Raw genomic sequence first — 26,395 nt, forward strand, 5'->3', positions numbered from 1 at the left:
ACCAGTTCTTACTATAGGGATTTTGAAATATTTTTCAAGTGTTTCTAAATACCATTTTGTAACTTTGTTGTCCACATGAAAATTTCTGTAGTCTTCTAAGAGAAAAATCATGGACCTTTTCCAGCAAAACCCTTATCTGCATATATACATTGAATCTCCTTAGCCCTAGCTTAGTCTCTCAAGAATAAAAGTAATGTTTCTGCTGCTACCCCAATTGCTAGATGCTGCATGTCCTGGCAATATAAATTTCTCAGAGTCAGGATTTTGGATGTTTGGAAAGCACCTAATAGCTATTGCCCTAAATAAATACTAATGAACCATATAAAGGATACGGTCAGGCAAACTGATAGATATTGAGGCCAAAATGTGGTCATCTAGTCTGACCATCTGTATAGAGCAGGCCATAGGATTTCCCCAAATGAATTATTGTTTTAGAAAAACATCTAATCTTAATTTTAAAATGCCTTTTATGGAAAATCCACCAAAATAACCCCTGGTAAATTGTTTTCAATGGTTAATTACCTCTACTGTTTAAAAATGTGAAACTTCCTACGAGTCTGAATTTATCTGGTTCCAACTGGGTGATATATTCTGAAATGAATTAACTGCTATACAGCATCTGATTCAATGCATCCAGCTCGTGCTTTGCTTTCATATTCCAGAGTGCTGGAAATAGAAAATCCTGCCTCTGTTTGTTCAGAGATGCACTTATCCTTGTCTGTACTGGAATACAATAGTGCTGGCTAGCTTTTCTTGTGGTTTGCCTTTTGAAGATGCTGTCAATCTGGATAAGTGATCAGAACAATGACAGATGGTTAGGTGAATATGTTGTCATTAATGTTTGTATAGAGAAAAATGAGGTGATTTGCTGAATTAGCCTCTTGAATTGTAAACAGGGTGTTGGAAACCTCACCTCTGTAGTCCATTAAAATTAAGAGGGACTAAAGCCCAAATGTTGTTGTCCTGCTGCTTTTCACAGTAAATGCTATGTAGCTATATAAATTTGTAGCCCAACCAGGACAAAAATTACAAGGGCTATTAAGCCTTGTGCTTCAGGTGATAAGCTAGTGAGCAGCTGGGCTCAGGAAGAAATTTCCCTAGTGTTTCAGTATTGCACAATTGCCTAAGCACATTTTTCTCCTTCTTATTTTGAAGCATCTGGTATATACCACTGTTGGAGAAAGAATAAGGGATGGTCTAGTGGTTTCTTTCAGTATGGTTAGCTGTATGCTCCTAAAAGAGGCTTGTAAAGTATCTATCAAACTCTGAAACATCTCATACCTTAGCTAGTTAATCAAGAACACTACTTGTCTGGTAATTTTTTCCTAGTTCAAGATCACCACTCCCCCCCTGCCTTCTACTTTCCTCCCTCTCCTCTTGCTCCCAGAAATCTTCAATGTCCTGGATTTTAAAATATTTTGTAATAATTTTTTCTGATAGGCCATCTCAAAGGTACTTTTGTAATGAGTGGACTGGCAGCAGTTTGAAATTACAGCTTGTGTAACTCCAGTATGCCGCTAGATCTTATTGAGCCATCTTTAGTCTGTATTGCCTAAATTTGTCCCTGTCCATAAATACTGGAAATTGAACGACAAAGTCAGAGAGTATGTCATAGGTTCCCCAAAGCAGAGCTGTTTGGTGCCCAAGATGATCTCAGCTGAACGCAACTGGGCTTATTTGACCTGAAAGGCTGGAGCACCACACTTTTCCATTAAATGGTACATACAGGCACTCCTCACTTAACGACCGAGTTCCGTTCCTGCGACTAGGTTGTTAAGCGAATTGGTCGATAAGCGAGGAGCCGCCCCTTGATACTGCGTGCCTTGGCTTGAGACGCCGCGCTGCCATTTCCACAATACGTTTCGTACAATACCGACTGCTCGGAGAGCTGGTTGAAGTCCGCGCGGTCGTTAAACAGGTAGGTCATTAGGTACCTGTACTTGCAACACATGTTACATAAACCCATTGCCATGGGGAGTACTTCAGAACTGTTTGGATGATTCTAGTTTTAAATATCAGAGAGGCTTATGGGCAGACAAGGTTCTTTGAGTAAATCTAATATTTTTTATTTGACCAACTTAAATAGTTGGAAAAAATCTTCTTTGCAAGCTTTCTAGTATAAATACTCTTTGTCAGGCTAAGGAAGCACCTGCAGTTGGTGTTTGCTCTTCCTACATGGCATGACTAGTAAAGAAGCCAGTCAGTGAAGATGTAGATTGAGAATCAGTCATTCCATCCAGGAAGAGCGTAACCAACTACAGATGCTTCCCCAGCCTGACAAGGGTATTTATACCCGAAAGCTTGCAGAGAAGAATTTTTCTAACTATTTGAGTTGGTGTAATAAAATATATCAGCTTTACCCAAAGAACTTTGTCAGTTTGTACATTGAGTTTAAGGCTAGAAAAAAGCCATCAGATCCTCTGGTCTGGCTTCCTGTATATTTCCTGTATGTTCATTTCAACCAGGTTCCCCTTTGTTGAGTCCAGTAACCTGAATTAGACTAAACTATTTCAGTCTTCAGGCACAGAAAAGGACAGACCAAGGTAAGACCAATACTGTACGATGGTGCGGTATTTGTTAAGTGATCCCAGCAGGAATTCCATACTGTAAGGGAAAGTGGTGAAGGCTGGGAAGAAGAAACCAAACCTGTTTTTTTGTGTCTTGGATTTGCCATGTAGAAGGAGGCTGCAATCATAGTACTTGATTATTTTCCCCTTAAGAAACTTAAGGGGGAAAAACACTTATTATATTAAATCCTTAATGCACCAAATATAACCTGATGTATATGCCCTCCATCCTAATATGCTTTATAGACTCTATCTACAATACCACCATTGTTGCTAGCAGATGACAGTCAGCCTCTGAAGATTGTGATACTGATTTACAGAGGCTGTAGGGCAGGGAGAATTCTGCCTTAGGATGCTGTGCTTCTCCAGCTCTTTAAGTGGTTCCCTGGAATCTTGTGTGTACAAACAGGGGCCTGGTAAGGGCTGTTTTAGGTGAACTTGTATAAAGTCACTTGAATGGAGCTCAGTTTATCACTCTGTAGACGATACAAGTAAACTCTTGGGATTCGGACTTGCAGTTCTGATACTTTTAACCTAGAGTTTTAAACCTGTAAGCCATACTCTTGTTATTGAATGCAACCACATTCATTTTGCAATAGCTGCAGATCCATGCCCTTGGTTTAAAGAACACTTACTGGAAACACAAACTAGTTTTGTATAGGTGCATTAAAAAAATCACATGAAATCCCTTTGGTAAAATCCTGTTTCTTATGTTACCAGAATTGCTGGGCTAGGCCAAGGCATTTTCATGGTGACTCTTATGGGAGGAATATTTATACTCAGCTCATATTCTTGTGGTCCAGGGTTGTTACTTCAGCTATAACATTGTAATAACCTGTCCCCCTTGTCACAACCCAAAGTTGTGATTTTTGTTTTGTGTGTGCTTCGGCACTGCTAAATTATTTTCCCGCTAAATTGCAGCTGCTTTGCGCAGTGGAGTTTTCTGCTGCAGAAGAGAACCCCGGTGCAACGGAGAATTTCCCACCAATTTGTAGCTTTCTTTGCATGGTGCATTTCTTTTGCATCTAAGAAATGCTCGGTGCAAAGAGTTCCTGCCATTTGTATGAGAATTCGAGCCACATTATTGGCTAGTTCTAAAATATGCACACGTGGCGGCTAGCGATTGGCTTGCTAGCCGTATAAAGAGCTTGGGTGGTTTCCGCCCAAGTTGGAGAGAAATCGGAGCGAGACAAATGGGAGTGAGAGAGAAACCTTCGCCTTGTGTGAAGATCTCTAAGCGCTGCGGATCCTTACGGACCCAACGTATTTCTTAAAAGGCAACAGGGGCCTGACCAGCCTCTGGCCTCTCCCCGACGCTGATAGATTCCTAGACGTATCCCTTCCTGCACGAGAAACGGATGAACCCACGGAGCTTCAACAACTCCGTGGGAGAGAGCGAACTTGTCGTAGTCCTCTAACAAGGATTTAAGCGGAGCTGTACCTGGAAAACTGTCCAGCCTACACCACGACCACCTTTGGTGTAAGTAAACAATCTTTAAATCAACCACTACGCGTCCGTGACTAATTCTAGCTCGCCTCCAGTCTTCTCTGACCCCGCGTGCCCGGGCTGCTGGCCACGGCCCGTGTGCACAAAAGGGCCCTTATCGCTCCCAGCCCACACACCCCTCATTCACCTGACAGCAGCATCTACACACACACACACACACACACACACACACACACACACACTCTCTCTCTCTCTCTCTCTCTCTCTCTCTCTCTCTCTCTCTCTCTCTCTCTCTCTCTCTCCTTGATTTCTTGTTAATCACTTTTACCTATCCTTTGGCTGCACTTATATGACATATAATGCCAAGAAGGTTTCCCTTAACATCTCGCATCTAAAAAAAACCCCCAAAACATTTTTTTTTGCCTAAATAACTTTAGTGACTTCAATAGAAATTCACCCACAGAGAATTTGACCCACAAGTCGTATATCTCAGAAGTAGTCTGACTTGCCTATCATGGGGTTTTTTAATATAGCGTTCTCCTGTATGCCCATTTACCATTTCTCTCCATCCCTGTTTGTTGGCTGTGCCATGTAGTTGGACTCCTATAACCCACAGTTATAACTGGACTTCCTTTCTTTCATCATCATTGCATAGATACTTTTTTGCTGAGATATTTGAAGATACAGCTGTCTCATAGTTCTTAGTATTACAGGCATGGGTGCAGAAACTGTCTCTCTGAATTAAAAAACAGAGGAAAGATGTGCCTTGCATGAGCAGTGATTAAGAATGGCTTCAACTATCCATACAGAAATTTCATATATTCTTCCATAACAAAGGCGTCCTCCTTGGAGGATCTCGCACTGCATATAGCTTTTAATTTAGTTTTGAAAGCCTTGCAAGCATTGTGAGCATTCTGTGATGCTATCCGAGCAAGAATATTGCTAGGCTTTTTATACTAAAGACACTTTAATTAAACTCCCATCATGAAAACAATTAGGCCAAATTTGCCGTACTTAACTAGTCAATAATTTAGTAGTTGGATCTCATTAATAGACTTCTGCCTGTGACTGTGTTGTTGTAAGCATGCAGCATAGCCACCAGCAGTGTGCTATAAGAATCAATCAGTGATCAATATTTTTCCATGAGCATTAGCAGTGCTGTTTAAATAGGAAAATAAATAAATAAATCCCAACTGGATGCAGCTAAGTTTAATGGTGGTTTAAGTGGGTTACCTCGCCTGTGGGCCCCTCCTGGCAGCCTTTTGCTCCCTGAGGTGCTCCTCAGCCAGTACACAGCCAAAAACAGTTTTTAAATGAGCAAAAGAGAGAAATAATCCTTGTTGTCCTATCCCAGCTGCTTGGAGGGGATCCCTATAGCTTGGGCTCTAGCACAGCTGTTTGGCCCCTCTAGGCAGCCTGCAATTCAACACACCAGCTGCCTCCAGCTCACAATTATTTCCTTACAGCTTCCTGCCCTGTAGCCTTCTGGCGGTTTTAAACTCAGGAGCAATCTTTCTACAACTGCTGCTACCAAGCATAGTGGGATGGTCCCTCTTAAGAGGACGGGCCACCCTGTTACAGGTGGTTTCTGTCCCTTTCCCTTTCCATCCTCCCTCTATTTCTCTCCCTCTCCCTCCCCATCTGATCAATGGTGGCCTCATTGCTTGTTTTGATAATGATTATTTTATACACTCCAGATTGTCTTTTTTTTTAATCTAGTGGACTTTTTGTTGCATTAAGTTGTACCAATATGAAAGAAGAAGTAAATGAATGTGGTTCAATGAGGATAACGAATGGATCTGTTGTGAGTACCTTTTTTGCAATGGTAGTACTGTCATTTCCCTAAGAAATTGGTTCCGATCAAACCTTTTTCCCAGCTTTATCTCTGTTCCTTTATCTCTTACCTAGACTCAATGCTTTCTTGAGGATTCAATATCTATTTCAGATCCATTGAGGTTAATGAGGATTTTCCTTTAATTTCAGTACAGTTTGGATCAGGCCCATCACAACAAGAAATGCTGGATTAAGATACCCAAGAAAGCTGGATGTAAGCAAATCTAAATATTTGCCCTGGGAGACAATAGGTGTTTCCTGTAGTAGGAAAATGTTTGTGTTTAGGAGTGAAGAGATACTGACTTTGAAATTGAGTTTTAATTTACTTTTAAAAAATCTGATTATGGAACCAGACAAAGGAAAGAGGGTATTTATTTTTATTTTTTTGCCCTATTTTGTATATTTAATAGTGTTGTTGGTTGGATTGACTGCCTTGTTGCTTGTCAGTTGTACGTTTTGTCTCATAGGCTAAGTAGAAATTATGCAGTTTTCTATAACTGGCGTAGTTTGGATTGGTAGCGAGCAAAATACATTTTCCCTTTGGGTGGGGGCGGGGGGAGAGGGGGAAACATGACATATTTTAGACTGGGTTCCACCATTTTTAAACCAGCCTATGTGTGCCAAACTTCTGTCCTGTTATGAGTATAAATCAGTTTATGATCACTTGTACCAATAAAAATATAATGTCTGTACCTGGCTTCAGAATTAATTATAGGGAGTATGTTTCTTTACTTCTCATTGTTACCCAGATTACAGTTAACCTTCTGGGTAGGCTAGTGATAATAGAGACAGAAACAGGTCTACAGCCCAACCTTTTATTTGCTTGCATTTTAAAACATGAAAACAAACATTTATCCCAAAGGCTGTCTGGCTACCTATGGCAGGACAGCATAGATTTTTCACTTATACCGGCTGGGGAGATTTGAGAGGTGGGAGGAGGGTGGCACTCAGATTGCCAGAAAGTCTTCTTGAATTTGCTGAGTTCTCCAAATTTCTCTCCAGCCTATGCTCTGTATTTTTAGATGGCTAGTTCTAATATTCTAACAGAAGATCTTTGATTGCTTTTTATTTAAATTTCTTTGTTTCACTGAAACTTTTGGAACTGGACTAAACTAGCTCTCTTGTGGACCTGGAAGGTATCAATTATTTAGGAAACCCTCCCTTTTACTTTCCCAAGGATATAAATCTTATCTCCTTTCCTTCCCATTGTGGAGTGTTGTTCAGCACTGGCCTTTTTTCTTCTTACTTTAGTTTATGGTCTTTTCTGACAAGGCTGTTTTTGTTTTTACAAATTATCTAATCACCTTAACAAAAATGCATCTATAGCAAAATAACATTTAATACATTTGGTTACATCAGTTACTACTACTAATATTTTAAGATAAAACTATGATATAGTGTATATGGATTATTTAATGTATGATCCTCTCTTATCTCCTTCCAGGCCTAGTGCTTTGTTTAATTGTGTTTGGTGACTTCCTTTGCTTTGCTCACCAAGCTAGTTGTTATGTCTGTGAAGGTTTATACTACGGTGACTCAGAAACAGGCTTTGGGGCCTTCTGCCTAGCCACAGTTCTGTAGCTTTGAAAATGGCCAAGGCTGGCAACACCATACCCATGCACTTCAGGTGCTAATAAAATTGGAGGGACCTTTACTCCTAAATCCTAAAACCCAACTGTTCCCCAGCTCCATTCAGGGGATAGTAGTCTAGAAGAAGGATGGTTCAGGATGGAAGAAGGATGGTATTTGTTAGACCTGCTTCATGTTTCCTTTCTGCTGTTTGCCTCCATGTCTTAATGGCAATTCCATTATCTTGTAAATGGAAACAATAGACCTGCATCTATTATTAGACCTCTGGCAAGAGACATACATTAAAGACAGAGAAGAATTTAGGTATCAGCAGGGTGAAGATTATTAAAGTACCATGGGTAGAAAGATAATTACACTCACTGAGACTACTTGGCAGAGAAATACGGAAGCTGAAAGTGTTCATGTGAGCTGGTAGGCTGGCTGCCACTGGGTGTGGATAAACGTACATTACAGCCACTTCCAAAGGGAAAGGAGAGCTACTGCTCAGGAGCTCACAGCAGCTGGTACAATCTAGCTGTAGTGTCCACATGAGCCTGTAGCAGTACTCATTCACCCCAACTTTAACCCTGAATGAAGCAGGGTCAAAGTTGGAGTGGTTTTCTGCACTTGCATTGCTACAAAATCATGCAGATGTAGCAGCTGCATCCTAACAGCTGGCATTAGTGTCCTTTAGATAACAATGCAATTGCTAAATCTGTCTATGCTTGCTGTATTTGGGTTTGCATCTTTTCCCTTTGTAGAAAAGATCTGCATAGCAGCGTACCAGAAAAGTACTTGCATTTACACTCTTTAAAGGCTGTCTTCAGAGTTCTAGCGCATTCAGACTTAAGTTAGAGATGCCCCTTTGGATACACAGACTTTTGGAGAACTGTTGGCTTTTTGTTTGCTCTGCTTTGCACTGAAGAGATAATTAAAAGTTCATAGGAACCTACTTAAACTGTAAGCTCTTAGGAACATGTATGGCACTTTGTTCTGTGTTTTGAACAGCACCAAATGCATTTAGGTCCTGTTTCATGACTAGGGCTCCTCACCACTACTGTTGTACAAATAATAATATTAGTAATGATGATCATCATAGGCTAGCACTGAAGCTTGAGGCTATTGCTCCTAGTCCTGTCTCCTACAGCCACAGAGAAAAGCTCATCTCCATCCTCTGTAATTGCCCTTCAGATGTTGGAAGACTTATCAAATCCACCCTTGGTCTTATATGATCTAACACACAATGGTGAGGGGCCAGCCTGACAGAATTTGACCCTGCACTGCCTGCATCCAGCTATCCATGCACTGCCTTTCAATCCTGCACCACCTCTGCCCAACCCAGCATGCTGGGATGGGGTTGCGTGGCCTTCATCTGACCCAGCACACTGCTCCACCTCTGCCCAGCGTAGCACATCCGAATTGGGCCCTGCACGAGCTCTACCCCACTCAGCACACTGGAATCAGGCCGTGTTGCCTCCTGCTAGCCTAGCATGCTAGGATTGGTCCCTACACTGCTTCCACCTGGCCCAGCATGCCGGATACAGTGCACAGGGCCATGTTATTCAGCCCAGGGGCCTCCCCACGAGTTTGGAAATTTGGCAGTAGGGGAGCAGCAATTGCTGCCGCGATTCCCTTGCTGCCGTGGGGAGCCCGGATGACATGGCTGTGCAGGCTGGATCTGGCTAATGGGCTCAGGGTGGAGTCCCCCTGATCTAGCAGAAGGTATAAATAACCCTTGAGGAGATGAATCTTTATGCGTGGTTATGAGCACTCTGGCCACTGAGAAACAGTGCAGCTCATGTTGTGTCGCAAGAATGTGATCTTGTTTCTGCTTTTCCTGTGCCAGTGAATTTGTGTCCTTTCTTACATGCCTACTGAATTAGACTGGACAGACTGGAGAGAGCGTGTTAAAGTAGATCCATGATGCTACCAGGATTCCCCACTGTTATAAACATATCTAAGATGTTGTTCTTTGCTGCTCCTCAAAGAATAGAGATGTGGATGTAAACCTAATAAAAATAATGATAGTATTCTGAGTTCAGATTAAAACAATGGATTACTGTGGTGGCTTAGGACCATGGATGACTAGGGTTGATTAGAGTGCAATAATGAAGCTTTGATTCTGGGATGTTGTGCCTGGAGTACTAGGTCACTAGTATAAATCTAGCTTGGATGTCTAGTAGGTGTTTGTCGTTCATTTGAGATCATGTTACCACAGTTGGCAGCAAAAGGACAATTGTTCTGGTCATAGAAATTGAACTATATTTGTATGTCAGGAAAAAAAATGTCTAGGCTAAGGTGCATTAACTTGACAGAATGAGAGTTAATCATACTCTGCTGCTAGAGTTCTATGGATCTTCCACTAAGGCCTTGGTACGTGTTACATTAAAGGCATTAATTGTGCCATAAATGGTAAGGCTGCCGCACATTAGAGCCAGTTTATGGTGCGATGATAACGTAACGAACAAGCCACAAAAATACTCCATGTATAATGTATAGCATCTTTGTGGATCATTTGTGTCACACTTTCAATTGAACATGTGGCATGTTGGGGCTGACCTACAACAGATCCTCATGCTCAGTTGAATATTGGAATCTGGTGTGGGTCAGCCTCAGGGTCTGGGACTACCTGATCCAGTGGGATTGGGCTGGGGGAAATGTGGTGACCTTGCCAGTTTCCTGGAGGAAGATGAGGCAGTACTTTGAGGTTGATGTTGGGGTGCTCCCTACTGTCCAGAATCTGCCTTCACAGATGCCTGGCTCCCAGCTGCACACCCACTTTTTAAAAGTACAGGGTACCAGAAGCCTGACACTGGGGAGAGGACCCTTGATTGTGTGCTAATGGCACCTTGCATCTTTAAAAAGTGGGCATACTGCTGGGAGTGCAAATTGCACCCGTGGAAGGGCCCATGGAAACAACATCTTAGGGGCTCCCCACTCCCCAGCTGCATGTGTAGGTTCAAACTACTTTGTGTTACTACTTGTGGGTGGGATGGAGGGCAAGGCAGGAATTCTGCCCATGTCGGGGACGATCTGTAGACTTCTGATGTGGAGTTCCCCAGATGCTGGCCATTGGCAATCGCACAGTTAGGGTTTGTGGACTTTTATGCTTCATCCCCAAAACTGCATGACTTGCCATGCACATGTGACATGGCAGATAACGTGATTTTGGGGATGGGGCATAAAATTCCTCAAACTCCAGTTACGGGATTGCCTTAACATCTGCCAGCAGCGTACGGTTGTTAACTTGGCCCTAAGGAGGATAGTCACATATAGTGTGTTAAGATTCCTGCTCCATTCTGAGTCACAAAATTAGACATTTCCCCATTACTGCTGTTGAAACAATAACAACATTGGCAATTAAATAATTTAAAAATATGAATTAATACTTTTAAATCACTAAACTTTGAGATTACTAACATTTTGACTGAGAAGTATTATAAACATGCCTCCTCCTGTTGGAGATGGACCAAGTTGCTCTGCATCCATCTAACAGGAATACCCACTTCAGCCCACTCTTCTGAATCTAACAGCAAATATTGATACCAGAATGAGGTTCTGTAATTTTTATTAAATGCCTTTTATCATATCATGGACGTTGTTGTCCATGTATTAGAAAGAGAATTAAAATGGTGTTACTTTCCTGTTTCTTAGGACAGAGTTCATACAGAAGGGCAGAATATCCATTACAGGGGCTGGGTTGCTCAACTGCGTATTGGAAGCTTTTGCTCAAGCATTTCTCAATCAAGGTGTGAAGAAGGTAGGTTTGTTTATTATTTGTTCCTGCAATTACATTTTAAATCCAGTTGGAGTTTTAAAATAGGGTTGGAATTTACACTTGGCTTCCATACCCCCCTTTAAAAGATTACATTGGCTTATTCCTGTAATGGAGAACAATAAATAAAACAAGAAATAGGATACAGTTTCAACATGTAATGGTAATTTTCCCAGTCTATTTTAAAGCATAAACCATGCCAGATCAATTTTCATAATTCATTGTTATCTCTGACTTCCTCTAGGCATTGAAACACGTTTTCCAGCTAATATTTCATTGTATCAGTTAAGATACTGTAACAATAATAATGCAGTGTAGTTCTCAAGCACCTCTACATCCAGATACCAAGAAGTACTTAATGAATATGAAGTTGTATTTTGTCAGACTTTTTTTTCCCAGTGATGTTGGATGTTTTCAGCAATTTGATAATAAGACTGACCAGTCTCCTTGTAATGATTTTATACAGATCAGTAATTCTGTTTTATCAGTAAAACATTATAAAAGGATAAAAGCTACTCTGCTATCCAGTAGTGCACCTCAAAGAAATTAGTATGCAGGTATCTTTAGTATTAGAAAGCCATGTTGTATTGATAATTTGGGTTTAACGATAAAATCTCATGTAATTGTTCACCATGAAATTGCATTATGTTGAGCTCTTACATTTTCGAAAGCTGTGAGTAGAAGAAACAATGGTGAGGTCCAGCTTATTCCATATATACTGCAGATCTTTTTGAGCTAAAGAAAAGTAAAGAGAACACTGGAAAGGAAGCCTTTTCACTGAGAAATGCACAATTTGTGTGACACGCATCTCATTTTTATGATGTGCACAGGCAGAAGCAGGTGAATGATTATGGTGCATTTTTGTCATAGGGGAAAGACATGAATTGTACATGGCACAAGAATGTAACTGACCTGGAGTTCTGTGTTATCTTTTACTGTGCTTTACTTCTCTACCAGAACTAACCTGTCTGTCAAAAGATCTCGAAGAGCTGGGCTATCCAAGGAGTATCTATTCATTGATGGCTACAAGTGATTTTTTTCAGGGTGGGATTTTCAAAAATGGTCAGTGTTAGCCTATTCCTGCTCCCCTTGGGTGCCTATACGTGTGCAGCGAGGCTGCTCTGATGCGCTGTAATTCTAATGATTAATTGAGTCTGCTGAAGCATGGTATTTACTGCACTCCAGAAGACTCCAGCATCTTGTGTATCAGTGTCCCTGCACTGAAAAATGGCAGTGGGACACTTTAACTAAAGCTAACATGTTAGACTTAAGGTGTGATTAATTAATCAACAACCGGTGTGATAAAAAGAGGAATAAGCTACAAAGTTATTCCACATATTTAGTTGCTTCCTATCATGCCATTAATTGAATGTGTGGCCAGGGGCCTCTGTGGCTGGGAGCCCTGTCAATTAATTGGTGCTCCCAGCTGTGTGGGCTCACATGCACTCCTGAGCTTGATAGCTCCCAGCTGACAGGGCTTCCAGCTGAAGGGGTGCATGGTGCACCCCTGTGCCTGGGAGCCCCATCAGCTCCCAGCTGTGGGAGCTTGTTTCTTGCTGGTACAGGGGGAGCCTAGGATTGAGCTGGCACATGTGGTATGGCAATTGTGCAGACTGCATATTAGATCCCATCACACCTTTACCATCATGTGTTGAGGGGCCCTAAAGGACCACTCTAATATTTTGAAGGTTTCCATACTGGGGGTTGACTATATTCCCAAAGCCAGTGCTGAGCTGAAGAGTTATTCTTATAGAAATATCCACTGTTCAGATTTCATCTACTGACAATTTGGTTAATCCTAAAGACAGAATCTTGAAATCATTAATAAGGATAGTCCTTTTATTCTTTAATGAATTGCCTTTTTCTGTATTGGAGAAGAAATTATGAAACAATCCATTCATATCTATTAAACCATCTTGAGATGTTGATTTGTATATGTATAAATTGGTATATGGTATTCAGAAAAGGCACTTTTTCTCTTTACATCTGACATTTCTAGCGCTTGTAATCAGCAGAACTATAGAACAACAAACCCAACTATGCCCCACTCTTTGTCTTTAGCCACCAGTCCCCTTATAAACCCACTTCTGTTTTTAGTAAGATAAGGCTTATGGGAAGGGGGTGAAAGGCAGCAGTGAGCCTGGAGAAGGCGGCAAAGGAGTAGGAGATGGATTTCAGGTAGGATCAGAAGAAAATGCTACATTAATATTTATACTGTGAACTGACTACACTTAAACTTCTGTATTCACACACAATCAGCATTAAATATCTCTGTTCCTATAGTAATAAAATAAAGGTACTTCTATTCAGAGAGCATTATAGAAGAAAAAGGTGATTTGACTCTCTCAGTATATTTCACTATTGAGATACAATCCCACTAACTTCTATAAAACTGTGTTTTTAAAATACAAAAAACGAATGCCAGTGAAATCTATGGCTTGACATAGCTCTGAATTTTTTTGATTTAATTCACACGCTGAACAAATATTGTACCTGAAGATGGGGGAGAAGCTGTGAAGTTACTTAGGTATTGATTTTAGTTTGTAGAATGTATGAGTTGGAGTTTGAAAACTGGTCTTAAACTTGAAAGCTAATTTCAGCGTTAAATACAGAGAGGTGCTGGCCTGGTTTTCTACTGTCCTGAGTTTCCCTTATGATGCAGATAGCGTAAAAGGTTCCCAGGGCAGGTGCAAATATCCCCAGGGAATACGTCTTTGAAGAACAGTGTTCCATAGTTAACATAGAGCTGACAGAATAGCTCCTTTTAATTTTAGGTGTATGTTGGGGAAAGGAGGAGGAATGGAAATTATTCTTGGCTGTTTAGGGCTAATCCGAGTATAAGTAAGAGCAGTCTTGTGGAATACAAGGAATCCATACAGCATCAACACAAGTGTGGGTCAATGGAGAGTTGGGTCCAAAATCTTTTTATTGGAAGTGTAGTGAAGTATCTATTTGATGTTGTGACACATGAATATAGATATGTAAAGTCAGTGTAAAAACTAAAAAATGTAAAGAGTTTTCCTCTGCTAAAAATATTCTGTAGATTTTGTGCGTTTATGCTTATGTTGATATGGCTTTCTGTATGAATAATTCAAAAGTCTGGGCAAATATGTCCAATGAATCTCAAATATCAAAACAACATGTTCTGGCATCTATTGAGGACACCTTCTGGCTGACATCAAAAACTGGAGGAGAGACTTATTAAATATTGTGCCGAGACAGCAGCTGAAAGATGCTTACTACCTTGAGGGGAAGTGGTGACCAATATGTCAGCTTGTTTTTTACCATACTTCAAAAAAGTGATCTAATTGGTTTATAGGTTCATTGTATATAATTTCCTCTGCAGATGATCAGCAATCTGCCATTTGTGTTGCCAAGTAAAGTATTTCAAGGCTATTTAACAAAATGACGAACTTTAGCAGCTTTGTTTTTCATGTTGCCTTGATTCAAGCTTCATCCAGTGTCTCTAAAATGCTATCATTTTTTATTATTATTTTCTTTTAGTATATTGATTAATTTTTGAAGTGTAGGCCAAATAAAAAGTAATAGGATGGAAATATGAAGAACATTGTTATAATGAATCTTAAATGACAAAATTACAGTGCTTGAAATGTAAATCATAACTAAATATTTGTTTAACCTCACAAATATTTTATGTTATGGTTTAAAAAAATATGACAGATATTACGATACTTCTGTCAGAGACTGTACAGTATGCTAAGCTGGTTAACAGAAAAAACCCAGCTAGGTTATAGGTTTTTCTGTTGACAGTGGGAATTAATTTTGCATTCAAATATGCATTTTTCTGAGTGAATCAAACACGTGGTTTCCACTTAAGGTAAAATTCTTTCGTGCACCACTTAATCTCTCATTTAATATTTATGTACTTCATTAGATGTACATGGTGCTCTACAACCATAATACATGCCCTCTGTTCCAAGTAGCTAGGTTAGCAGGAAGCTTACAATCCAGGGTGTCAGCTTAGGTTCCCTATCATGATATATTGTATGGTGTTGGGGTTCCTGTAGACTAACATTCATCAGGCTTCCCTTATTTTTTTTTAAATGGCCTTTATCTGCACTTGTCTTCTCCTTGATGCTTAATAAACTCCGATACTTGATGAACATACAACATTTTTGCAGTGAAACATTTGTGGTTGGAATATAGATCATCCATAAAGTTGAATTTGGAATGTATACAACTCCTGTACATTTGTGAATGCTACTTTTGGAGATTTTTCAGACTAGTACAGTAGGATTTAGTTTTATTACAGTAGAAAAATGGATCTCTACTTTTGGGGGAAAAAATGAAACTGTTCTATAGCTTGTCAGTCAGAAAAGCTTTTAAGCTGTAGCTATAAGGTGGACAGTTTAATGGGTAGGCGATGTTTGTTCTTCATTTCAAGTGCATCATTGCACTTTAAGTAGTATAAATTTAGCCCCTTTAAGCTTGATCTCCTGTGGCTGAGATTTAAGTGTTTGAACTTTAGTTGAAAGGAATATATTGATTAGTCTTTGATTTAGTCATTCCCCACTGAAAAGATACCCTGTAATGACTTGTACCTGCCCTTTAGTATTTTTATTCATTTAATAGATTTCCCTCTTCCCCTCTCCAACAACTTTGCCTAAAAGACTGCAGTACTATAAGGAGGAGAAAAGAAAAAGCAGCTGTCACACTGGGAACATAATTGATTCAATAAATAACATTTTTAAATTCCCAAGGCAAACCTCTGAGTCTTCACTTATGTCAATTAGTGCTCTATTCTGTAAATGGTGGCATGCTTAATTTAGACTGATGGGCTAAGTTAGCCAGTTATTGCCTCTTATAGAAAGAGTAGTCACAGAAAATGAACTAATATATACATGTATAATATACATAAAATCTCATCTGATTTTTATGAAGAGCTGTGAAAAGTAGTCTTAAATTATTTTTTTTAAACTAAGTGTTACTTTTTATTTTCAGTGACTCCAATTGAACAAGCATTTTGTTAGCTTGTTGAGCAGAAGAACATACAGGGTCTCATGGAAGACCATGGCAAAATTGCCCTTTAACTTCAGGATATCACCGATAGGATGTGAACATATTCTAACAAAGATTACAGCTGTGCAGATAATTTTTTTTTCTTTAGTCCATTGCCTGGACCAAAAAATGGCCCCAAAATTGAGAAGAATTTAGCTTTGGGTCAGACCCAAACAAAATGGAATCAGTCTTTTGCACTGAATTTGAAACACCTAAAAAGCATTTTGAGTCAAAACACTTTATTCAGTCCTCAATGGAATGCATTTTGGGGTATTCTTTTTAATGTTTTAATGTGAATTTGGTCCTGAAAAATTATTTCAAAATGAAACAATGCTGAATAGTCTTTTTCATTAATTTAATGTTATAATTCAGAGTTCATACACATTGATAACTGCTTGGCCACAGACTTCCTTTATGTGATCTTGGGCAAATTACTTAAGCTTGTCTTTGGAAAGAGAAGGGGAATGAACCTGCCTAGTCTTTACAGGACTTTACCTCAGGTTACTTAGTTCAAGTTAACTTTTGAGGAATGGATTAGAGGCCTTCTGAGGTTCCTTCCAGCCCTATTTTTCTTTGCTTATATGAACACCTTTTTTCCCCTAGTGAAGATGCAGCCAGTGTCTTTCAGCATGTCAGTTCCCATAAAAAAGATAATAGCATTATGAAAATCACTTGAAAAAAGATAATAGCATGCTCTACTTTGTGGGGTGCTTGGAAGATAAATACATTAACTGGTGAGGCACTAGGGTATCATTGGCAATTGGAGTACTTAAGAGATGGTCTGGTAGGCTGTTGTCCATTAGGGTGTTAAAATGTTATTCCCCCCCGTGCACTGGCTAACTAACTAGGTCAGCACTAATGCCGACAGTTGTTTGCCCTTACAGGGTGTGCTCTAAGGGCTGTCTTTCTTCCTTTGCCTGAGAACAAATGGAAGGAAAGTAGAACTATTTGCTGGTGTCTTGTGGATTGCATAGGGAAGGTAGCTTATTTCTCTTTTCCCAGAGATGTGTAACTTAATCTGAGTCACTTTGTTTGTACAAGTTTCTCAGTGGTACCCAGAGTGCTGGATTAGTATTAATAGAAGTTGGAGTAAATGAATGCGTCCTAAAGGCGTTTCTAGTCCTGGAGATTAGACCACATCTCAACAGGCAGGGCATTTTTACACGTGCTACTGATACAGCGCCAGGCACTTTTAATCAGTGAGCTGCAGTAATTAAAAGTGCCTGGTGCTGCACTGGGAGCGCATGAATCGACGGCTCAGCATGCCTCTGTGCTGAGAAAATGGAGGCAGTGTGCTTTGAATTAAAGCAAATGGGACATGTTTTCTCAATGTGGAGGTGCACTGTGGCACTAATGCACTAGGTATGTAGCTAAACAGATCCAGCATTAACATTCCTTCCTCAAGGTTAAAATTGGTTCAGGTTTGCTAAATCTCTCCCAGGTTGTCTACATGCAAGTGTTAGAACATAACGGCCGCTGCTTGATCAGCAGCTCCCCTTTTGAAACAGCCCCAAATATACATGCATCTGTACCCACAGTATCACTTCCTTTGCAGGCTATTTCTGAAGAAATCCTTGTAGTCGTGTTGTAAGTCATAACTTCATTTTTTATTAGTGCTTGTTCATTGATCCTTTTGTTTCATTATAAAAATTAAAGCACACCTGGCTCTTGTATAGCTCTTTTCATTCTGGCATTTTCTGTTGCTTTACAAAAATGGTATGTGTTATTAATATCCCCCTTTCCAATATGAGTGAACTGAGACACAGAGAAGTGAAGTGCCTTGTCCAAGCAATCCAGTAATAAAGCTGGTAAGAGAGTTTACATCCCCCCTGATAAACGCTCCTCTATACTTTACTGTCCCCAATTAGGATAGAATGCTATGTTTAAAATACCGTATAACTCCTCCTCCTCATTTTATACCTGTCATGCACATCCAGCAGTATAACAGCATTCCTGTAGATTCAGTACATAACTACAGTTAATGTCATATTATAATGGAGTAGGAGATTGTACTTTTAAAGATGTGACTAACTTCATGTTGCCAGGATAATCTGAACATGTAGTGTGCTTGCATGCTGTCATTTCTTTTTAAATATGTGCAATATTTCAGCTTTGTGCAAAGTTGTTACTCCTATGTGTTCTTTACAGGGAATTAAAATAATGGAGACACTTCTACAGGAACAATATGGGTGCCCATTTTCGTAATAATGAACAATATGTATGACATCGATTTAAAAAAAAAAAAAAAGGTAATATAAACTATGTCTTCATTAATATGTTCATGTTTCTACATGCAAGTGTGTATACGTATGTATATTTTCATATTATGAAATATCTTTAGTACAGTTTTCAGGAAGAATACTGAACAGCTACTTTGTTAGGCTTGATAATACCAGAGTTCTTTAATATCAGGTTGTTGAAGATTGCTTTGTATGCTGTCTTTTTTCCCTAACTTATCTATATCATGAACTTGATAGGCTTAATAAAATGAGATGTTCACTTTGTCTGAAGATCACTATTACTTGCAGAAAAGCAATCTCTTCAAGGATTGTCCATAGATGCAAGATTTGGCCAACTCTTAAAGCAGTTTCAGAATGAGAGCAAATGGCTATTGATTACCTCCTAATAAATGTTCTTCTAAAAGCTGTTTTCTGTGCTTTTACAGGAGGAAAAGTGTCTGTCTTAAGTTTCACCAGAGCAATATTTCTTTATTGCTATCACAGTTTCTACAGAAGTTACTCAAACTTTATTTGCACCATTTTAATTGAGGAAAGGGAAGATTTCAGATGCACAGCTTGAAGAGAAGATGTCCATTATCTATAAGTCCTTTTGGGAAGACTTAAGGAATTATGCTATTTAAAGGGACTTTATGGTTGTAATTTTGTAAATAGTATCATGGATTTATCATGTTATCTCCACTAAAAGAGAACATGTGGCAAGAAAAAACCCAAAAAGCTATATATGCAATGAAGAGATCTTCTGTTAAACCAGCTGCCCTGAGTCTTATCAAAAAAGGTATGAAAAATGCTTGCGGACTGTTTGGTTTACATCTTAATTCTTAGGGGCAGAAATTCTTCTCTACAGCAAGGAGAGAGGTAGTTAGCCATGTCTTCTACAGAAAGGATGATCTTCAGTAATCTGGCCAAAAGGGGAATGCATGTTAAAGAATTGCCATGCTGTACAGATTTAATATTTCCAACGTATTTGCAGAAGTTTAGGGGTGGAAGGGACCTTGTGAGACCTGCAGAACTTGGAAGAAAAAAAAGAGATTAAAGCTTCCTTCAGAAGTTATGTATGCAGCCCATTGAATTATGCAAATATTCCTTTGAATGTGAACCAGTACAAAGTTTTTCTGTCGAGTCCGTAGGGAGAGCAAAACAGGTAGCTTGGAGATAGGTGTGACTATACCCGTTTGTGACCATCACTTCAGTGAAAAGAAAACTAATGATGACAATGAAATGTCAACATCAAGATTTTAGTGCTCATCATTTTGATAGAAACATCCAAGTTACATACCCGTACCAGTGTGGTAGGATTCATTTGGAAGGATGTTCTACAGATATAAATGTCTCTGTTCTGGCAGATGTTCTCTTTTTGTTGCCTTCTGATAGGAGAAGAGGGAAACTAACGGGATTAGAAGGTCTCTGAGTAAAGTCCTTAAAGAAGGAGTGAGATCTTATGGACAGGGGTACATGCAGTTCAATAGAACAATTTTGGTTAAAACTTCCATTCAAGATGCAGGTAACTTTGTGTCAGAATTTGTCATGCCAAGTAATGCCTTTCTCCACAATTTAGGAAGTATAAAATGGTACCAAGTGTTCGCATCTGAGCATGGGCTCGTCTCTCCTTGAAGAGGAGAAATTTTGGCAGATAATGCTGCTTTGTAAAATGCAAGAGTTAAGGATTTCTTAGGGTGATATCTTTTATTGGACCAACTATGCTGGTCTTGCATTTGAAAGCTTGTCTAATTTTATCCCAGCTATATAGTTGGTCCAATAAAAAGACATCACCCTAAGAAGTTCTTGCCTCTTGCCTAATCTCTGGACCTTCGTGGGTACAATATCACTCCTACATTATGTAAAATGTTAGGATCTTTACTATCCGTGAAGAACAGATAGGCAGGACTTACTCTACTAAGTTGTTACTGGAACAGCTCAAAGAGAGGTAGATATGGAGCACATTTTTAACTGGCTGATCAATTAGCAGTATATTTCCTTGATTAGGAAAATAGTTGATTTGCTGTTATTCATTATGTTTAACCATAGGGTACGTAAAACTTTTGTGAAGAAAAATCTTCTCCAGTGTGAGCTAATAGAGCTAAAAAGGACTTGATCAGCTATCAGGCATACAAACAGAAGCGAACACTTGCAAACAATTTAAAAGCGAATGCATCCTTCTGAAAAGCTGATCCTGAATTTGCAATTCATATATTCAATATTTTTACATGACAAAAATCTTATAGTTCATTACACTAAAGGCATGACATGGCATGCACTTCAGGTTGAAGAGGGTGAGTAAAAGGGCAAACAAGTAAGTGTAAGAAAGCATGTTCATGTATTTGAAAGCAATGGTGATGTTTTCTTTGACATGTCCATCACTGTAAACTTTAATTGATTCTTACATTTGGAATAATGTGCTTTATTTTTGTTTCCTATTGTTTATATTTTTCACAGAGCATGTTGATCCTAACTAGGACATATTTTGGCTTTGTTACACAGTTTTTAGTAGATTGGGTTGTGAATGAATAATTTAGATAAAATAGACAAAAAAAAAATCTTAGAGGATGACTCCCCCCAGGAAAAGCAGGGAGAAAGAGACCAAGAACATTTATGTGGTTACTTTACCTCATCAGACCATTCACTATTACTGAGTCAGTTTGTGGAGGGAAGCTAAGCTTTTTCCCCTCCTTGCACTCTTTGTTCTTTGAGATGATAACCCTGTATATAATATTAGCCTGATTATGGTAACAGCTTTTGTTAGAAATATAACTTTATAAATACTGTAGAGATTCAAATAGGAAAAGTACATGGGATCCAGCTAACTGATTGGAGTTGGGGGGGGACCCTAAATAATAATAAAATTAATCTAATATGTCTCGGAGATACCACTTTGCTCCCTTCTTTGGGCCTGTCTACACATTACATTTATGCAACACCGTGTTAATAGTGGCATAAATGGCAATGGTGCTACATGTGCACCCAGTTATAGATTTAAGATGCCATAAAAATGTTCTACATTTTAAGGATGGTTTGTATGGTGTATTAAATTGAACAAGTGGCTTATTGTTGCTCCTGGCTTTGGGACTGCACCAGAGTTTCAGACCAACTGTGGTGCTGCCCTGGGGCTGGTGCTGACAATTGGCTGATTATTAGTTCCAGTTCTGGGATGGCACTGGGGTTTCAAACCGGTTGCAGTGCTGTCTTAGGGTCTGGGCCAACAGTAAGCTGATTGCACTGGGTCCTGCCAGGCTCCAGTCACCTGGCTTTCAATGTGATCCTGTGCTCCCTCTGCACTGCCAAGTAGAAAGGGCATAATTGTGATCTGATGATCTCTGATCCCAAAATTGTGCCTCCTGGTACATACACATGGCATGGCAGGAGGCATGATTGTTGGAATTGAGGAGCAGATTCCCTGACACCTTTAAATGAACATGTGCCAGTGGCCTTTGGCAGTTTCTCTGTTAATATTCAAATGTAAATTCGTAACTCAGGAGATTGGACGCTTAGAAATACTATGGAGAAGAGTGGTGAATAAATATGTAGCTTCCTTATGAAAGTTTGTCACAATGATTAAATTAGGATGCTTAAATCCATTTTAGGGCTCTAAAGTAGGAGGATTTTCAAAAGTGCTGAGCACCCATTGGCTTCCATAGAAGTCGGGGAACCTAATTTTATGCACCCAGGGTCTGACTAAGGAAATAGCTCCATTGACTTCAGCAGGGTTTGAATCAGACTCATAGGTTTTGAAAACCTTGGTTATAAGGGCCCATGAAGTCACGTTTCCTCTATTTGCCTAATGTTAGTCTCTCTAAAAGGTGCGACATTCACAATCCAGTGAAACCTTTAAAAATTGAATATTTTGTACTCAGGACCAATATATCTAGAGCAAAATCATTTGCTTAATTTATATATTTTTCTGTGGAACTTTCTGTCAGTCTAGATTAGGTCTGTGCTTCAAGGCAGCTTTCAAATCCCTTTTGTTAAGCATGACTTTTATGTATTTTTTTTATCACTTGTTTTACAATCTTAAATTTAGTGTTCTTTTATGGATTGCTTTAATGCTCTAGGGGGTGGGTTTAATACATGGTAATAAATTACTTGAACCATTTTTTGTTTACAATATTTTTAAAAAAATTGGAACAACAGGAAGAGCCTTACATCTAACATAATCTCTCTCTCAGCAACTTGAGAGACCATGAGGGTAAAGAAGGGCAAATTTTATTTCAAAATGAAGTATATAATTTGTCTTAACTATATTGTGTTTATGAGCTTTGTCATGATAAGATGAAAATTAGTTAATTTAACAGAGCAGTATCAGTCCTTTGGCTAATGTACTCATTAGTACATTTCAGATAGCTAATTGTTTATGGCAGCATTAGCAATCAATTTTGTATATTTATTAGATACACCAACTGCTACTGTAGCACGTGAAAGAAAAACTTGAATGTGGAACAGTAATTTAGGTAATTCATTTTGCCTAGCAGTTTTCCACATATGATGGGAGAAGATGCTGAATTTCTTATATATTATGTATGTAAATGTATGTGAACTGTTGGATACACAGCGTTGTTTTGTATACAAAATATTACACTGTGAATATTTAATGTATTCCAATACCATTGTACTTACACTATATAACTGCGCAAAAACTGCTTGACCGTGAAGAAAAATATAAAATGTGAGAGCTGACTACATTGGCAAGTATCATCACACCTCTGTACATCCTCAAAATAGTACCCATCATTATATTGCAGTTGTCATAAAATAAAATTACGAGAACTCCTGTGTCTGGTCTGCGTGCTGTCATTTTTACAGGTTCAAACTAAATGGTTTGTGCATATGTAAAATGCAAGTATGAACTTTGTAGTTTCCAGTTCCATTGAAATAGAATTAATGTAAATGTTCTGTGGAGCAATTCTGCCCATGAGAGCATGTGGATTTATTTGTACAAATACTAACGTTCACAGCTATCCGTACCTGAAGTCAAACAGGCAGGCATGTTTACAGATGTGAGCCATATGTCATTCTTAGCTAGTTTAAATCTGCATACCGTTATTTAAATTAATGAAGCTGTGCAGATTAACAGCAATGGAAAATCTGGATCCATATGTTTTGTGATATAAAATCTGCAACCGCTGTAAGACACTCCTTTAAAGACTATTGTATGTCTAATATTGGCACAGTACACTGAAATTCATCTGATTTGGTCTTACTTTGCTAGTTAGCTGAACTTTTATTTTTACTTTGAACATTGAATGATAAACACTTATGAAATGAAAGGAGCCCTAATGCCCAACATTACACGCAATTCTTTAGTAGACTGAAGTTTTTTTTTTTTCCCTTGCATGTAAAGACTGCTCCTTAGAAGGGAAATTATTGAATAATTTCTCATAACCCAAAGCTCTTCCCTGTTTCAAATTGCCTCATGAAATTGGAGACTAGTGCTTTGATATTCTTTCACTACCTATATCATGCCACTCACTGGGTTTTGGGTTTGCTTTTTGTCTTTAAAAGCAGATTTCTAGTGCACTTCATTTGCAGGGGGAACTTGGACTGGAAGGTTGGTGCCTTGTTCTGACTCCAGCATTTCTATTTCTTCCCTAATTGAAGTGGAGCCATTTTGAATAATGCTTAAAGACAAATTCACAAATTTGCATGGGGACTGTATTGTAGTCTCATTATCTGGCTGAATCAAGTGATAGGATAGGCTTTGTTAGTGTAGCAGGTATAAACAAACATAAACCAATATCCCTGAGCTGGTGAGTTGTGACCTTTAAGGCCTTGCTAAACATTCAAATTGAAACTAGATATAAACCAGCTATAGAGTTGTTACACATTTTTAAGCACTAACTTTGTACCTGGTTGGCTTTTTGTGCAGCTGGACAGTTATTGTTATAGCATGATAATTACTTTGCATGCATGGCTGATTATACATCTTCCAAGGTGTAGGAACAGCATACCCACTTTTGGGGACTTCTTCCTGCTAGCTTCCTCATTCCTGTGGGCTCTCCCCCATCTGTACTTTTGCCTGCCACACCTTGATGGAACGAGTAGATGAGGAGATGTGTTTGGGCCAGGGCCTTCCTGGTCTTGGCTCAATTTTACTCTAGCTGTGCAGAACCCACTAGTCAGGGCCGCAAGCTTTAGGTGCAGCAGGCACGTTGCAGGCGTGAGGGTCTACCACCACATGTCTTTCCACCACCTTTCAGTCCTTGCTGGCTTCTCCCTGCTGGGCTTGGTGTTAACTTCACAGTCTCTGTCCTCTGCCATTTGTGTTGAGGTTTGCAGCGCTTCATGAGCACCTACCTTTCTGTGGCTTCTACCTCCCTTATAGCCACTGGCTATAAGTGAGTTAGTGGCTGACATGCAGTTTAACTCTAAGCCAAAATGATCTACCTTGGGTTCATCTTACCCTGGGACAGCACTCTCCAGCCTAAATTACAAAGAATAAACAAGTTCCAGAACTTATCTGGTTCCCAACATAGCGTCACCAGTCTTCTCTGCCCGGCTGCTGCCTGGAGCCACTTCTCTCCAGCTCTGAGTTTAGTTCCTCTACCTCTTTGCAGGGAGCTCCTTTCCCTGGGACTCCTGTAGCCAGACTGCCTCTCTGGCCAGAATGCCCCTTTGGCCTGTTGCTTGAGTTTATAAAGGGTGATGCAGGTCACCTGACTCTTCTACTTCTGCTCTTGAGTCATTGGGGTGAATGCATCTGGATCCGGCAGGCGTCTTGTTTCAAGCCCCTCAGCCTGTTAGTGTGCTGCATTTGCACCCAGAAAACATGTGTAACCATGTAAAAATAACATGGGGGTAAGGGGGGAGGAGGGTGTGAAGAAAAGGTGTTACAGCGAGAGGGCAAGAAAGCATTTGGGGAAAGGGGAGTGAGCCATGCCCAAGGCAACCAGGGAAGGGACAACCTGGCAAACCTAAGATGGGGCAAAGGGAGGGGATGGGGAGTGAAAAGGAAGGGAACATGGAGGCCCATGCACCATTGCTCCTCTAGTGATGGGGTAGAGGTTCCATTGCACTGATTGAAATTTATTGCATGATTAACCAATTAATAGTGTAATATATGTAATGTGTAGTAGGGGCTTTAGAGGGGTCCAAAAGGTGATCATGGGGATTACAAGATGCTGAAAACTTTATTAAATAAAGACCAAAGCAGGGGAAATCTTGCTTCCCCATTAACTACACAACCTTACACTTTGGAGTCAGGTATGCTCTGTCAAACTGGAAGCATGCACATCAGTGAGTCTCACAGTTTATCTTTGAACATTTCACTGTTAATTCTGGAATAAAAGTGTGGGAGTGGCAAGAAGTTTTGACTTTGTCCACCAAGAAATACGTATCTAGGTTATCTGAAGTACACACTGAAGCAAACTTTCAGTGTCTATCACCAATAAAGTCTAATTTATTTTGCATTCTTTGTTTCCTGTATGAACCGTCAGCAATAGAAATGATGGGCAAGATACAGGTGAGATTTTTTTTTTATGACAAGTGTTACAATAACTTTAAATCAGTCTATTGCTACCATTTCTGCACTAATGAGCTTCATGGATATTGTGTCTCTTGCTAGACAGGTTGAATTGTTTTGTCACCATGACTACCTCTGATGATAATTGTTGGTCACTTAGAGATCAAAGTAGTTCTTCTCAGCCAGGCTTATGAAGTCCCTGAGGCTTCTGTTGAGTGAGTACAATAGAAAAAGGAATCCAATGGATAAGTTCTTTGGGGAAGGCTGTTATAAATGAGAGGGGTGTGGATCTGAATGAAAGGTCACATTTAAATAAGTGTCTGTATGAATACAAATAAAAGATTCGTAGTAAGTGGCATAAATATTAATCTCTCAATATATTCACAGGTAACTGTTGATAAAACAGGAATGACAATCCTTGGATTGCACCTAAATATATATTGTTTTTGGTTGGCACAGCAAGAGCACTCTCTTCTGTACTGAAGCATATTTTGA

The 26,395-nt window shown here is 39.5% G+C and overlaps 1 protein-coding gene across 1 annotated transcript in view; it reads left to right on the forward strand.

The window, feature by feature from the left end:
* PRELID2 (PRELI domain containing 2) overlaps positions 1–23,212 on the forward strand; it is a 47,818-nt gene extending 24,606 nt beyond the window's left edge. The window contains exons 5-7 of the mRNA XM_006269508.4: positions 11,071–11,176; positions 18,359–18,459; positions 18,876–23,212. Of these exons, the coding sequence (XP_006269570.1) occupies positions 11,071–11,176; positions 18,359–18,415 (163 nt within the window). The 3' untranslated portion in view covers positions 18,416–18,459; positions 18,876–23,212. The remainder of the gene's footprint in view (positions 1–11,070; positions 11,177–18,358; positions 18,460–18,875) is intronic.
* The last annotated feature ends 3,183 nt before the right edge of the window (positions 23,213–26,395 follow it).

This window comes from Alligator mississippiensis, chromosome 9, assembly GCF_030867095.1.
Source record: "Alligator mississippiensis isolate rAllMis1 chromosome 9, rAllMis1, whole genome shotgun sequence".
Taxonomy (NCBI): domain Eukaryota; kingdom Metazoa; phylum Chordata; order Crocodylia; family Alligatoridae; genus Alligator; species Alligator mississippiensis.